Below are 13546 nucleotides of genomic sequence, written 5' to 3'. Positions count from 1 at the left end.
AGAAAACGACGAGCCGGCAGCGGCGAGCAGTGATCGAAATTTGGAACTGATGTATTTTCTTCCTCTCTTTCTTTCATTTGTTTTTGTTTGCCTTTTTTCCTTTTCCTTCTCTGCTTTGTTTTTCCATTTTTTTCACTTTTTTATATTGAGTTTGATCTGATACAACCTCAGTTCTCTATGTTTGTTGCTGCTCCCATTCCTTTTTCTTCTTCTTCTCACGTGAACTATTAACTGTTAAGATGCTATTGGGTGTTTAACTATAAAGCAATGTTTTTGAATGTTTGACTGTTAATGATTTGAGGTAGTAAGCTAGTAAACTGATTTTTAATTAATAATAGGCAATTATTAAAGTTTGGTTTTTGGACTATTTTGAATTAACAATAGGCTAATGATTAAAGTTTGTTCAGACTTTGTGTTGAGTCGGTTGACTGCTAAGATGGTTGATCACTTGATTGTTTGATGTGCGATCTTTCTCAATTAATTATTTCTACTTTCTAGTATATATTTTATTTATCTTGAGTCCTTGGTATTTTCTATGTGAAATTTCACAAATATATATTTTTTCATTCATCTTGTATATCTTCAAAATTTTTGTGGTATGGAGTGCACTTTGCTTCGCTCGAGCGCGTGCATCGCATTGCGCCTTGCGCATGTGCGTGTAAACTGACTTTGCGCCCCGCATTGCGCCTCGCGCATTGAAACAATGATCGGTGGTGGTCTTGTTGTATTGCCAAACTCTTATTCAAGGACATTGTGCAAGTTAATCTCGTTAAGGATGTGTCCTTGAGCTCTTTTTGCTTATTAGCAATTAGTGAATCTGTTAGATAGATACAGAATCTGCAATAGTCATAAGCAAAGGTGATCCCATCTTTGAACTTTGGACCATGCATCAGTTGGATCTACAGCTAATGTTGAAATTCTAAATAATCCTTTCAGGAACATGACCTTGTGTTCCTTAATTTCCTTGTTTAGAGCTGTTCAAGAGATTATTACATTTAAAAATGACATCTTGCTGTATTTGCTTTGGTATTATTTTTATTTTTATTTAATTTTTTTGGTGAAAAAATGTTGACATGTTAATTAAAGGGTAGTCTATTGTACTGAAGAGCCATTCACAAAAGTCTTCATGGTTTTAGGGACGGGTTCCACTAACGTCTTTTAAGTCAACTTGGTTCACATCCATCTGCATTGTAGTTTATTTGGCTAATCTCTTCTAAGGTGTAACTTTGCAAAAATTTGAATTTGTTGGTCCTAAATTCATTTGCTGATACTATCTTCTTGGCTCTGCAGGGAATACAGGTGATCGAATAGCCTTTCTGGTTGTGCGTCCATCGCCAGCGTCTGGATTTCTAATCGAGATGTCTTCCATCTTTCATGTGGTATCCATGGAGAATTTGTCCTCTTAACTGATTTCTCAAGGGCTTTTATTGTGCTCTGTATAGCAGTAGTTAATACGATAAAGTATTGATGTATTCCACCTCAATCCTTCCCTAAGTATTAATTCTTTGCTCTTTAACTTCATGTATATTGACAGTGGAACATGGTGTATTTCACGAATGTTATGCTCTATTAATATTGTTGGGTTGGGAAAGTTCTGAGGCTTGCGCATTCAAAGTTCTGAGGATTGCATGTTGCAGAATTTATACTAGAGTGGCTGTTTAAGATATCATTTGAGTATACCTGACTCATTGCTTGTACTACTCTTGAAAGCAATTGTACTGTTGTCGAACATAACTTTTAGCTGCACGGTCTCATGCTGAAAGTTCTGAAAGAAAATGTTTGATAGATGAGCAAGTTGAGCTTTCGCCAGTCGTATATGTTCACTTCTCATGAGTTCTGCTGCAGGGGAGAAATGGGTCATACGTATTATGCCTTCTTGTGGTAAAAAGATGGGGGAGCCTTCTGATAAGTGACCGAAGTTGAAGGTCTTTCATGATAATTACCCTATCTTTTACTTGATTAAAGAAGGTTATCTACAATATATATGTTTGAAATTAATCCCATCTTCGCAGATAAATATCGAATCACGAATCAAACAACAAGAAGGTGAAAAGTGCTCGACGATTCCGGATTACTTCATTAACAATGCATCGAGGAGAGAATAATTTTTGAATCAATGCTCTATTTTCAAGTCAAACTTGTATGCACCAGATCTAATATAAATAATCTCTAGCTCGGTGTAACATCAATGCAATAGATCAAAATCATATATCAAAACCAAATTTTCTGTGAAGTTTCCGTTTTATTTATTTATTTTAATCATAGGACAGTTTTTTCTCATGTATGCTAATGTAGAAAATCATGACCTAGATGCTTCTCCGTCGGGTGCATCCGCAGTAAATTAGAGGTTGTTCCTATTGATGATAAAATGAGAGAAAATAGATTAAGATGGTTTGGTCATGTACAACGGAGACCCCCTAGTGCACCGATTAAGAAAAACGATAATGTTAGAGTTGATAAGGCTAGGAGATCTAGAGGTAGACCTAGACTGACTTGGTTAGAAGCAATTAAGAATGATACGATTAGGACTAGCTTACCGGAGGAGATGACCATAACAGAAATTGAATGGAAAATTAGGATGCTTCTTCACTAACATTTGGGATAAATGTTTGGTTGTTGTAAAAATTTTGCTAATTAAATAAAATTGCTAATTAAAATTTAAAAATGGTTTATTTCAAAAATTTCTCCTTTCCTATTGTAACATGTCCATGCAGGTTGAGATCTCCTTTTAGTAGCAAAATCCTAGACTCACATCGCGGTATCAATCTTCTAAAATCGGCTTTAAATTTGTGTCCAACAAGATTAGAATCTGTGTTGCCGTAATACCATCTTAAAGTCCCTGCCACTGCAAAAAAACTCTAAAATTATGGTGAGAGATAAGGGTTAATAGTTTTATATTCTAACATGTCTTTGTGGAGAAATTTGGAAAATTCCAGTTTTTTTGCAGATTCTGTGTTATAAGTCGACTCATGCACAGGCATAAGTCGACTTACGTTCTGCTCTGGAATTGTTGGTTTTTGGCTCTGGCAAGTCGACTTATACAGACTGTTAAGTCGACTTACGATCTGTTCTCCAGTTGCTGTTTTTCTCTCTGCCAAGTCGACTTATGGCCGCTGTTAAGTCGACTTACGACGGGTTTTTTGCACAGTTAGAGTTCCTATTTGGATTCTGTTTGGGTTTGGTGTTTTCTATAAATACCAACATACGAATTAGGGTTTCTTTGGCTTTGATTGGAGATTGGTTTGGGGATATCGGAGCACAGAAAAAGGAGAGTTTTTCTAAGCAATTGTTTGAGGGTTTATTTGGAGAGATTAAGAGATTTGTTGGTGAGATTAGTTGATTGGTTTGAGCGTTTTGTAATCTCAGTTTGTTTTTTAGTTTGGATCTATTCTTCGTTTATTCCGCATTGGTTTGTTGGCGCTTGGGCTATTTGGAGGAGTAGATCGCTTTGGAGGCTCTTCGAGGGCTTCGTTTGGAGATAAAGGTGAGATTTTTCCTATTTGTGGATCTCGTTGCCGTCGTGCGGGGTGAGATCGTTTGGAGACTCTTGTTAGGGTTTCATTTGGAGGTAAAATTCTCTCCTTTATCAGTTTGGATCTATTCTTCATTTGTTGGTGCTTTGAGATAGTTGGCCGAGATAGAAGGATTTGAGGCTGGGTTATTTGTTTATTGATACGGTGCATTGGATTATTGAGAAGTGCCATTGACCTGTATATTGAAGTCCTTTTGAGCACGTTGGTATGAGCAAGGAGACCGAGGTGGAGTTTGGCACTTCTATTTGATGATTGAGGGGTCTTCTATTTGGTGTTCAGTCAGGCATTTGGGGGCTTTCCAAAGAGGCATCATTGGAAGATAAATTAGTATTTTAGTTTCCTATGTTGGGGATTGTACTAGGCATTTGAGGGTTGCAACCAAGTCCCGTTGGTTTTAAAGTCCTAATAGTCAACAACAGTTGAAGAAGTACATTGGCAGTAAGGTGAAGGTACTTTATTCTGGTTGTAGAGGGGGGTACAAGAGGGACCTACTGTATTTGTGCCGAGCTCACGGCAATTTGAAACACTTCATTGGATAGGAAACATTGAGGCGACGAGATGAGATGACAGTTTCGATGGGTCGTTCCTTTCTGGAGGAGGATCGGCGTTGGTTGTCGAGCATTGGTTCTGGAGCTTCGATATATTTGGGTCATCTTAGTCACAGGTCGCCAACTGCTGCATTAGGAGTTATTGGATCTGGTGGAGCTGTTTCAGATTTTGGGTTGCATCAGATATTTGGATGCCCAGCATTTGGTCACATCGAGGATGTGAGATTTGATCCGATTGCGCGTTTGGGGTTCGAAGGCTCAGTTGATTATCGTTTAGGAGCTTCTGATTTTGTTCTGAGCAGGTAAGTCACTTTTGACTCTCGGCAGGTGGAGAGTGTTGATCAGGTCGTTTGGATATCGCAGCAGGTGGAGAGTGATGCTACTCCACGTTAGGTGGAGATTACTCCACGTACTCCAGGTCATTCTGCATTATTGGAGATTCCAACTGAGGTGACACAGCGTGTGAGTCATTTGGATTTGGATGCGGATGACGAGTTGATAGATTCGAGTGCAGCTGGTAGATATAGTTTGGATATGGCCATTGGTTTACCTCAGATGGATGTGTTTGGATTGAGTCAGTTCGGGGTCATTGGAGGTGCTATCAGTCGCAGATTTGGTGATGAAGGGTTGTGTACTCTTCTATTGGATTGAGGGCCTTTGGAGGCCGTTGGGTGAACTACGTGAAGGCTTGATTCTTTGGGCAAGAGGATACGTAGGCAGTCTTTATGATGCAGCCGTTTTGGTGAGCGACATCGATATTTAAGGTGAGTGTTTGCACTCCCATTTGGGTCTCAACACGTGAGGCATTTAGTGTAGTTGGTGTAGGCTCAGTTCGATTTGGTGAGCGACATTGACATTTGGGGTGAGTGTTTGCACTCCCATTTGGGTCTCAACACGTGAGGGCGATTTGGTGAGCGACATTGACATTTGGGGTGAGTGTTTGCACTCCCATTTGGGTCTCAACACGTGAGGCATTTGGTGTAGTCGGTGTTTGGGTCTCAACACGTGAGGCATTTGGTGTAGTCGGTGTAGGCTCAGTTCGTTTTGGTGAGCGACATCGATATTTGGGGTGAGTGTTTGCACTCCCATTTGGGTCTCGACTTGTTGTGGGTGGAGTCCGTTGCTATGGCGTACTGGACGCAATAAGTGAGGCATTTGTTTGGTTGGTGTCGGCTCAGTTTTGGGAAAACTTCGCCGAGGTGGAGAATTGTGGAGAAATTTGGAAAATTCTAGTTTTTTGCAGATTCTGTGTCATAAGTCGACTCATGCACAGGCATAAGTCGACTTATGGTAAGCCGACTATAAGTCGCTGTGTCATAAGTCGACTCATGCACAGGCATAAGTCGACTTATGGTAAGCCGACTATAAGTCGACTTACCATAAGTCGACTTACGTTCTGCTCTAGAATTGTTGGTTTTTGGCTCTGGCAAGTCGACTTATACAGACTGTTAAGTCGACTTACGATCTGTTCTCCAGTTGTTGTTTTTCTCTCTGCCAAGTCGACTTATGGCCGCTGTTAAGTCGACTTACGACGGGTTTTTTGCACAGTTAGAGTTCCTATTTGGATTCTGTTTGGGTTTGGTGTTTTCTATAAATACCAACATACGAATTAGGGTTTCTTTGGCTTTGATTGGAGATTGGTTTGGGGATATCGGAGCACAGAAAAAGGAGAGTTTTTCTAAGCAATTGTTTGAGGGTTTATTTGGAGAGATTAAGAGATTTATTGGTGAGATTAGTTGATTGGTTTGAGCGTTTTGTAATCTTAGTTTGTACTCTTATTCTCTATTAGTGAAAACTCAATCCCCTTCTTGCCCCGTGGACGTAGGCAATTTGCCGAACCACATAAAACTATTGTGTTTGGATTTGTGCCGTTGTTTTGATTTGTTTGGCCTTTATCTCGACGATTGTTATATTTGGTTCTCGAAGCACGCCAGTTTGGTTGTCACGCTTCCGCGCCGCGCACAACAGTCTTAACTTAATTCTCTTAGCTGTCTATATCAATGACATGATTAAATGACTTCATGAAAAGTTAACTTCCATTTATAAAATAAAGTCAATTTTTATTTTGCATCATATGTATCTTCACCATTGTAATTCATAATAGTATTCTACAATTAGTACAGACAAGGAACTTTTTTTTTATACTGTCTGTATATTTTTCAAAACTCAATGGACAATTCTCTTAGCTCTTTTTGCCCACACAATGTCTAGAAGGCTTCATGAAGAGCTGACTTTTGTTTATGCAATTAAATTGACATTTATTTTTTGCATCATTATCTTTCTCATTCTGTCATTTCATAGTATAAATTTCACTTGATACATAGGTAAGGAACTATCTACTTTTGCACTGTCGTCTTTTCAATTAATCTCCTTCAAATAAGTATATTAGCACCAATCAAGGTTATTATTTCAACTGTGCAGTTGGTGGGGTCTTATTAAGCAATCATGGGGAATGCTTCATAGCTGGGCCTGTTTGGATTTGTAGGGGGTGAAGGGAAGTTAAGGGAAACTGAGAGAAGGGAAGGGAAGGGAAGGGAAGGGAAGGGAGTTCCTTTCCCCTTGGTTACACCCAAACTTGGGGGGTAACAAATTTTATACTATTAGGGGGTGAACCAAGGGGAACTAGGGTGAATTAGCTTCACCTCCTAAGTGTTCCCAAACAAGGTGAATGGAAGTGAATCGTTCCCCTAACTTCCCTTCACCCTCATTCTCCTCAATCCAAACAAGCAATGTCGCCATATAAACCAATGTCTCATAGGGTCTGTCTAATAGGTAACTGGGTCCAGCTTGATTAGGTTAAATTGACAAGGTTTTGGATTAAAAGAAACAAACAGAAATGAGTGAGCGTAGTATAACAGGCAATGTCGCCATATAAACCAATGAGAATTTATAATGTCGCTTGTCGTCAATATTGTAAGTTGATATTTATTGTTTGGAATGGGCCCCCACAGACTCTTCCTCCAGGGCTGAAAAAAAGAGCAAGTTCAGATGTTCGATACTCTAGAGCCTTGTTTCCTTATGTTGGAAAATCTTACTGTTGATGCAGAATGTCTAATTTACCATGTTCTAATTTTAACCCTTTCAGTATCTATCATCTTCGTTATTCACATAAGATTCATTACAGCTATTCAGATTGATGTGAAACCAAAGAGCCAATTAAACTAGCATCTTCAGTATGTATTATGAAACCAAAGAGCCAAATGAAACTAGCATCTTCAGGATGTATTAATCTTTTGGTAAATTTGTTGGTTTAACTGTACTGTATCAAATACATCACATTAAATGATTAACCTACTAACTTTTCTCTTTTCTTATCTTTCAACTGCCTTCGGTCACCATTTCCTTCTCTCTTTTGATGCAATTAATATTTCCCCAAATTCAGTATAGTAGTTCTTTCAACAGTTAAGAGAAGTTTCTGTGTGTATTTGGACTTAACATGTGGTATCATCATATCTTAAGTTATTCTGTCAATATATTTCAGGGTCATGGTCTTCAGTTTTCCATCAAAGGTTTGCAGGTAGCTGAGAATCCATGGAATAACATTTCTTGTCAAGGCATCCAGGTACTCAATTGGAGACAGTTCTTGTCTTATAATGCGTAATTAGTATCATTTGAAATTGAAAATAATATATTGGCCTTAATTTAATATCCTGTATTTTAATGTTTTTTATGGTTCCGCGATTTTATGATTTTTTTTTTGAACAATAATGGTTCTCTATTAGTTCCTGATGCATACTTCTTTATTCTTCTTTTCATAATGGTTCCTAGATCTGCATAGCTTTATTATTAAAATTGCGGAGGTTGTCCTCAGGTTCTATATTTCTTGTACGAAAATATCGAGACGAAAAAGTCTTATGTACAGCCGTCCAGGTCTATGGTCGGAAATGTTATTTAAAATACCCTAATGACACCCTAATGATATTGTTTATTGACATACTATCTAACGTTGAGCCCATTTGTCGGCATTTCCTTTAGATGGACCTACACTGTAACTTAATATAAAGACTGCTTTACCTGGTCTTATACAGACTGTAAGAAGTGGAAGGAGATGATTGTGTTTTTGTACAAGGCAATTCCATTGCCACTCGTTTGATTCTTCTCATAAAACTTCATATATGCTCCCATTGATGTGTTGTAATATAAATGTAAGTGGACTTCACTTTCATGCCAGCATTAGTGGGGTTACTAGAGAACACAGATACTATAGAATTTCCATCTTAGCGTATAAAAGACAAGAATCAATATATTTTCAAATACAAATTTACACATGCCTATGTTTCTGCTTGAACTGAGTTCTGTTGTTGCATTTCTTGATTTCATTTGTATATTTTCTGTCGTAGCCCCTCCTCGAAGAACCTGTGCTTTTGCCTGACAAACCTGGGGATTCTAAACGAGCTAATATACAAGTCTTCATCAAGTAAGTTTTGCTCTGCCATTCAATCAAATACCACTTTATCATCGTCGATATCGAGTCTTCTACAATCCATAGACGAAGTTTGGCTACTTTAAATGGTATGTTGAACCAGTAGGATCTTTGATAATAACTGGGTTTCACTTTTCTGTGCTAAAATGAATTCAGTGAGCTTACTGGTTTTGCTCTGGATGTAAGCTACCTAACAACGCATAACAATTCACAAAAGCACTTATATACAATAATCATCATTTAACAACTATTTATCAATGTTGAAAAATGTATTTGTCATTAATCATTCAACTGAGAACTGTTTATGACTGTTTATACTTTACAGTAATTTGCATGACAGTATTATTGTAATATTATCAATTGCTATTTGGATACAAGAATCATATTCTAGTCAATTACACCTTAAGTTCCTAGCAATGTCTGATTCTGTGACTGTCAAGATATTACTTCCTACTAGGTCAAAAACCCATCTACACCATGATAGTAAAGCAAACGAAATTTGGCGTATGAACTTCAATCAGGAATGTTATAATCTATATTCAGTAAATTTGATCTCAATAGCACTTAGACGGATGGAAAATATGTTTAATTTGGATTTTTTTTTAAAGATTTCAACCAGACAGAACATGATAGATAGAGAGGAGAAGACCTAAATGCCACTGGATTTGGTTTTGGACATTAGATGTGGGCTTAGGATCTTTCTTGGATCCAATCGGATCCTGACCCCTTTATACCGTTGTATCTATGCGTGGTATAATAAACTTAGTTTATGGGTCATGTCTTAATAGTTAATAGTGATAACAAATATTATGTGCCTCAACTTTTCTTATTATGTGAATAATGAGTTTGTTATTGTTTGATTGTTTTTGCCTGTTCTTGTGCTTGATTACCTTCTTGCAACTGAATTGATGTCTGATTAATGGTCACAAATAAAAGTTTGTTCAATTCGGTTTGTGGTGCCTCCTTCATTTCTATTTGGTGCATTAAAAGAATTGTATTTGATCGTTGTTGTAAATGGTGTTAAACCCACAAGGGTATTTAAAAATAACATTGAGGTATGTTCAAGGGTGTCCTTAACTGTAAAAGGATAATGCAAGAAGTATCTTCTTAGGCACGTGTCTACCATAACTTCATGATCTGCTGACATACCTTTTACTCTTTATGGAAGTGCTATTATCTGATTGCATACCTGATCCACACATCGATCTTATACTAATCAGGTAAACTAACCACTATAGGTTCTCACAAGCAAAAGGTACCACTGATTTAAGTTCTAATGACATTACATCTGAAAATAGACATTTCTGCCTTCTGAAATCAATTATATGTTCTCAAAAATGCGGATTTCACATTCTCCATCAAGAAATGAAAAACCTATTTATGCATCTATTACTGAAAATGTGAAGACACTATTTCAACTATTATATCATCTATTTGGAGCCATTATCCATACTTGCCCATTTGTTGATTCACCTGTACTGTTATCAGTCATAAATGTACTTCTATTCTATTTGCTTATCTTGGGTGATTTGTTTTATTTCTTAGCAGTTTTGGTTCAAGAAGTTCAAATTAATTTGTCTTATATGTTGTACTCTGCAATCGCTAGCTTTGATCAATCTTATAATGGAGGAGGCAATATAACATGCAAAGGAAATCTTGGAGGAAATGAGTTTTTCACAACAAGGATCTTCCAAGGACAACTCCCTTTGAGAGATCTACCTGTGACGTTCACATATTCCGTAAGTAACCATGTTCATGATCTGCCCATCTATATTTTGCAATAATACTGAATTTATTTAGAATTTTGGTTGAATTGTCGAAATATTCTTATCATGATTAGTACATAGGCTACTCTTTCTTCAATATCCATATTAGGAGTTTCACTTCCTTTTATGTGAGTATTAATTCTAAATCTTCTCTTAGCTACATGATAAATTCTTTATTCGGTCAATGTACAGAGCGAGATGACAGAAGTTTAGTCCATTCCAAATTAGATGAAGCAGGGTCATGAGATCTTTTTAAGCATGCCAAAATTCAGTACTAATTTAAAACACCCCCCCCCAAAAAAAAAAAAAAACAAAAACAAAAACAAAAACAAAAACAAAAACAAAAACAAAAACAAAAACAAAAACAAAAACAAAAACAAAAACAAAAACAAAAACAAAAACAAAAACAAAAACAAAAACAAAAACAAAAACAAAAAAAAAGCCCCACACCGAAAAAATAATAATAATAAAACCATTTGACCCTCAGCTGACATGATATAACCGTAGGCCATATGTGCTAAATCTGTTCATGATATTTAAAGTGCAAATACTCCATTTTCTTTCACCTGTTCCTTGAACCTTTGGCTTATTCTTCATATCATTCCATATAGGTAAAATCGAATGGTAATTCTCAGATGAGCCTGCTACTCCAATCAACTTCTGAGAGCGATGACAAACAGGCTTCCATGCATAGTTTTCGTCAATTCTGATGATGTCCCCTTCCTAGACAAGTTAAAACCAATATGGACCAGTGATTTGTGTAACGGGGGAGAAAACAAAGAGAGAGAACCTAATGGGTGCACCTTGGATCTTACATGAGTCTAGTATAGCGATGAATGATTCTACAATAACCAATATGTATCTCTGTGGCTACATGAAGAAGCAAGACCAAGAGGAACCAAAATTAGATGACAGCTCTGACTATTTTGCATCTCTTGGTCATATCAGCATAAAAAATTCCTCAGAAGGCACAAAATTCCCGTCAGCTGACTCGTGGAGTACTCACGTAGAGGATGTGACATGGATCTTGCCGCACGCCTATGCGGAAGCGTTGCACGCACACACAATGAACTTGTGATCACCGAAGAAGAAAGCCACACTCTTGCACAAATCAAGCCAATTACAACAAATCAAACCAAACACAGAGATATACGTGGTTCGGCAATTTGCCTACGTCCACGGGGAGAGGATGGGGAGATTTCACTAATTCAAGGAGAGTACAAAGGGTTACAATCACACAAAACTCTCAAACTAACCCTCAACCAAAGATCTCACCTTGCTCACAATATCTCCCTCTCACAATGCTCAAAAGATTCCTCAATCTCTGATTCAAAACCCTAACAAATCGTTTCCCTATTTATATCAAAACAAAAACCCAATCAGACTGCAAACAGGAAACCTGATTATGCAAAATACCCGTCGTAAGTCGACTTAACAGACAGCATAAGTCGACTTGGCAGAGAGAAAAACAGCAACTGGAGCACACTTCGTAAGTCGACTTATCAAACCTGATAAGTCGACTTGGCAGAGAAAAAATTCACAATTCCAGCGCAGATCGTAAGTCGACTTGTGCACACTGTCAAGTCGACTTACCATAAGTCGACTTACCCTTGTGCATGAGTCGACTTATGCCAGAAAATCTGGTTTTTCTGATTTCTCCACAGATCTATGATCCAGATGGTACTAAAAAGGCGACCCTCACCCTTATTTGGGAGCTAAAAGAAGAGAATGCCAAGTCAGTATTTACAAAGTATAACATCTACGTTCAGAAACTTGACGATCAAGATGGCAAGAAGAAATTTCTTAGGGTTGCTAGAGTTGAACGTTTCTATGTATCAGATCTCGAAGTTCCTATTGGCGGTATAGGAGTAAAGTTCGTTGTTCAGCCTTGTGGACCTGATGGTGCTTGCCAAGAAGTAGTTGATCAGCGTCCTGCACAAGTTTTGGCTCAGTAGAAACATTGTTGGTTCCTGTATTAATATTTTGCGTAATAAACTGTGGTTTTTAGTAAAGAATAAGGGGTAGTAACCCAAAATAAATGTGCGCTTGTGTATTGATATGTAGTCCTTATTATTGGATGTTGTATTTGGTATCATTGAAGTATTTATAAATAAAATGCCTGGAAGGCTGTAGCATTGCTTTACGTTTACAATAAGTTGTTGGTCCTGAAAAATACTATCATATTAGTGTAATAATAATTGTTTTATTAATATGCTTGATTTGTGGTATAATTTAGAGTGACTGCAAAGTGCTGTTATAATAATAATGACGTACCATTCTATTGTCGATTATGTTTGTTATGTAATACATAGTGATGTCTGAAAGCCTTTTTTTTAACGATATTCGAGGGATTTGAAGTATTGATTGATTCTGGATGAGGATTCTTTATAATTGTTGGATTTATTACTGTGAATAAGATGAATGGTGATTTGATGATGTTGGTCTTTCTTTATGAGACAGCATAAAATGTAAAGCAGACATTGAGAGTGCATCTAGTGTTGCTTATGAAAATTGTGGTCTCGAATTCAAAAGTAATGTTTAGCTTATGAAAATTATGCTCTCAAATTCAAAGGATGTTTATTTAGCAAATTACTTGCTTTTGGTTATTAACATTATCAACTTCGTGTTGGATTTAATCTAATAAATCTATTTGTGGGCACATATGATTAATCAATGTGTATTGCTATCTTTCAGGATAACCCACTAAAGTGATCAATTAAGTTGGGTTAATTTGGTATTTAAATAAGTCATGGGGTTATATGTGCAGATACCAGGTTGTAATTGTAATTTATTGAGGGGCTAAATTACAAAAGTACAACATCTATAAATAAGGGGTTATGGTCCCTAACCTAGGGTTACAATCTCTAATTCTCTACACCCCCATCTAGCTAGAGAAATTCGGCTAAAAGAGAAAACCCTAAGGTTAGAAGATCCAAAACCCAAAATCAAGATCAATCTATGGATTCAGGTATAAGCTTCCGCTCTCTTTAGATTTTGTTAATCTCTTTGAATTAATCATGGCTATATGGTTTTAGATCTCAAGTTTTATGATGTAGATCTAACAAGTGGTATCAGAGCCACCTTGATTAATTCTTAGGGATTTAAGTTTTATTGGGTTTTTGATCTTAAATCTCTGGTTAAAGATTCAATTTTTGGGTTCGGATGAACAGTAATGTTCTCGGATGAACAGTAACGAATTTTTTTTTCGGATGAACAGTAAAGTATTTTTTTCGGGTGAACAGTAACTTTTGGGAATTTTTTGGATTTTTCTTTGAT

At 37.0% G+C, this 13546-nt stretch overlaps 2 protein-coding genes across 4 annotated transcripts in view; both read left to right on the top strand.

The window, feature by feature from the left end:
- LOC109841257 (zinc finger BED domain-containing protein RICESLEEPER 2-like) overlaps positions 1-1567 on the top strand; it is a 33109-nt gene extending 31542 nt beyond the window's left edge. Inside the window, exon 5 of the mRNA XM_020410170.1 lies at positions 1291-1567. The gene's annotated coding sequence lies outside the window, so the exon portion shown is untranslated. The remainder of the gene's footprint in view (positions 1-1290) is intronic.
- On the top strand, positions 6736-11291 carry LOC109841255 (cytosolic endo-beta-N-acetylglucosaminidase 2-like). Of its 3 annotated transcripts, none has more exons than XM_020410167.1 (5): positions 6736-7071; positions 7563-7643; positions 8422-8498; positions 10111-10243; positions 10882-11291. In XM_020410167.1, exons 1-5 carry the CDS (start codon positions 6943-6945, stop codon positions 10978-10980), a joined length of 519 nt encoding a protein of 172 aa, XP_020265756.1. In that variant the 5' UTR covers positions 6736-6942; the 3' UTR covers positions 10981-11291. The 3 variants fall into 3 exon arrangements, 2 of the variants coding, with proteins under 2 accessions (XP_020265756.1, XP_020265757.1); XR_002247213.1 differs by lacking the exon at positions 6736-7071 and adding an exon at positions 7088-7482; XM_020410168.1 differs by lacking the exon at positions 6736-7071 and adding an exon at positions 7088-7317.

The sequence above is a fragment of the Asparagus officinalis genome, chromosome 5 (genome assembly GCF_001876935.1).
Source record: "Asparagus officinalis chromosome 5, Aspof.V1, whole genome shotgun sequence".
In the NCBI taxonomy this organism is placed as follows: domain Eukaryota; kingdom Viridiplantae; phylum Streptophyta; class Magnoliopsida; order Asparagales; family Asparagaceae; genus Asparagus; species Asparagus officinalis.
Note: the sequence above shows the minus strand (reverse complement) of the source record. Positions and strands in the feature narration are given on the sequence as shown.

Bases quoted from the DNA above. Each gene is read 5' to 3' on its own strand.
- LOC109841255 (XM_020410167.1), top strand. From the start codon at position 6,943: ATGTCGCCATATAAACCAATGAGAATTTATAATGTCGCTTGTCGTCAA. The intron at 7,072-7,562 runs GTTCGATACTCT...AATATATTTCAG, and splicing joins AAAAAAGAGCAAGTTCAGAT to GGTCATGGTCTTCAGTTTTC. The intron at 8,499-10,110 runs GTAAGTTTTGCT...TGCAATCGCTAG, and splicing joins AATATACAAGTCTTCATCAA to CTTTGATCAATCTTATAATG.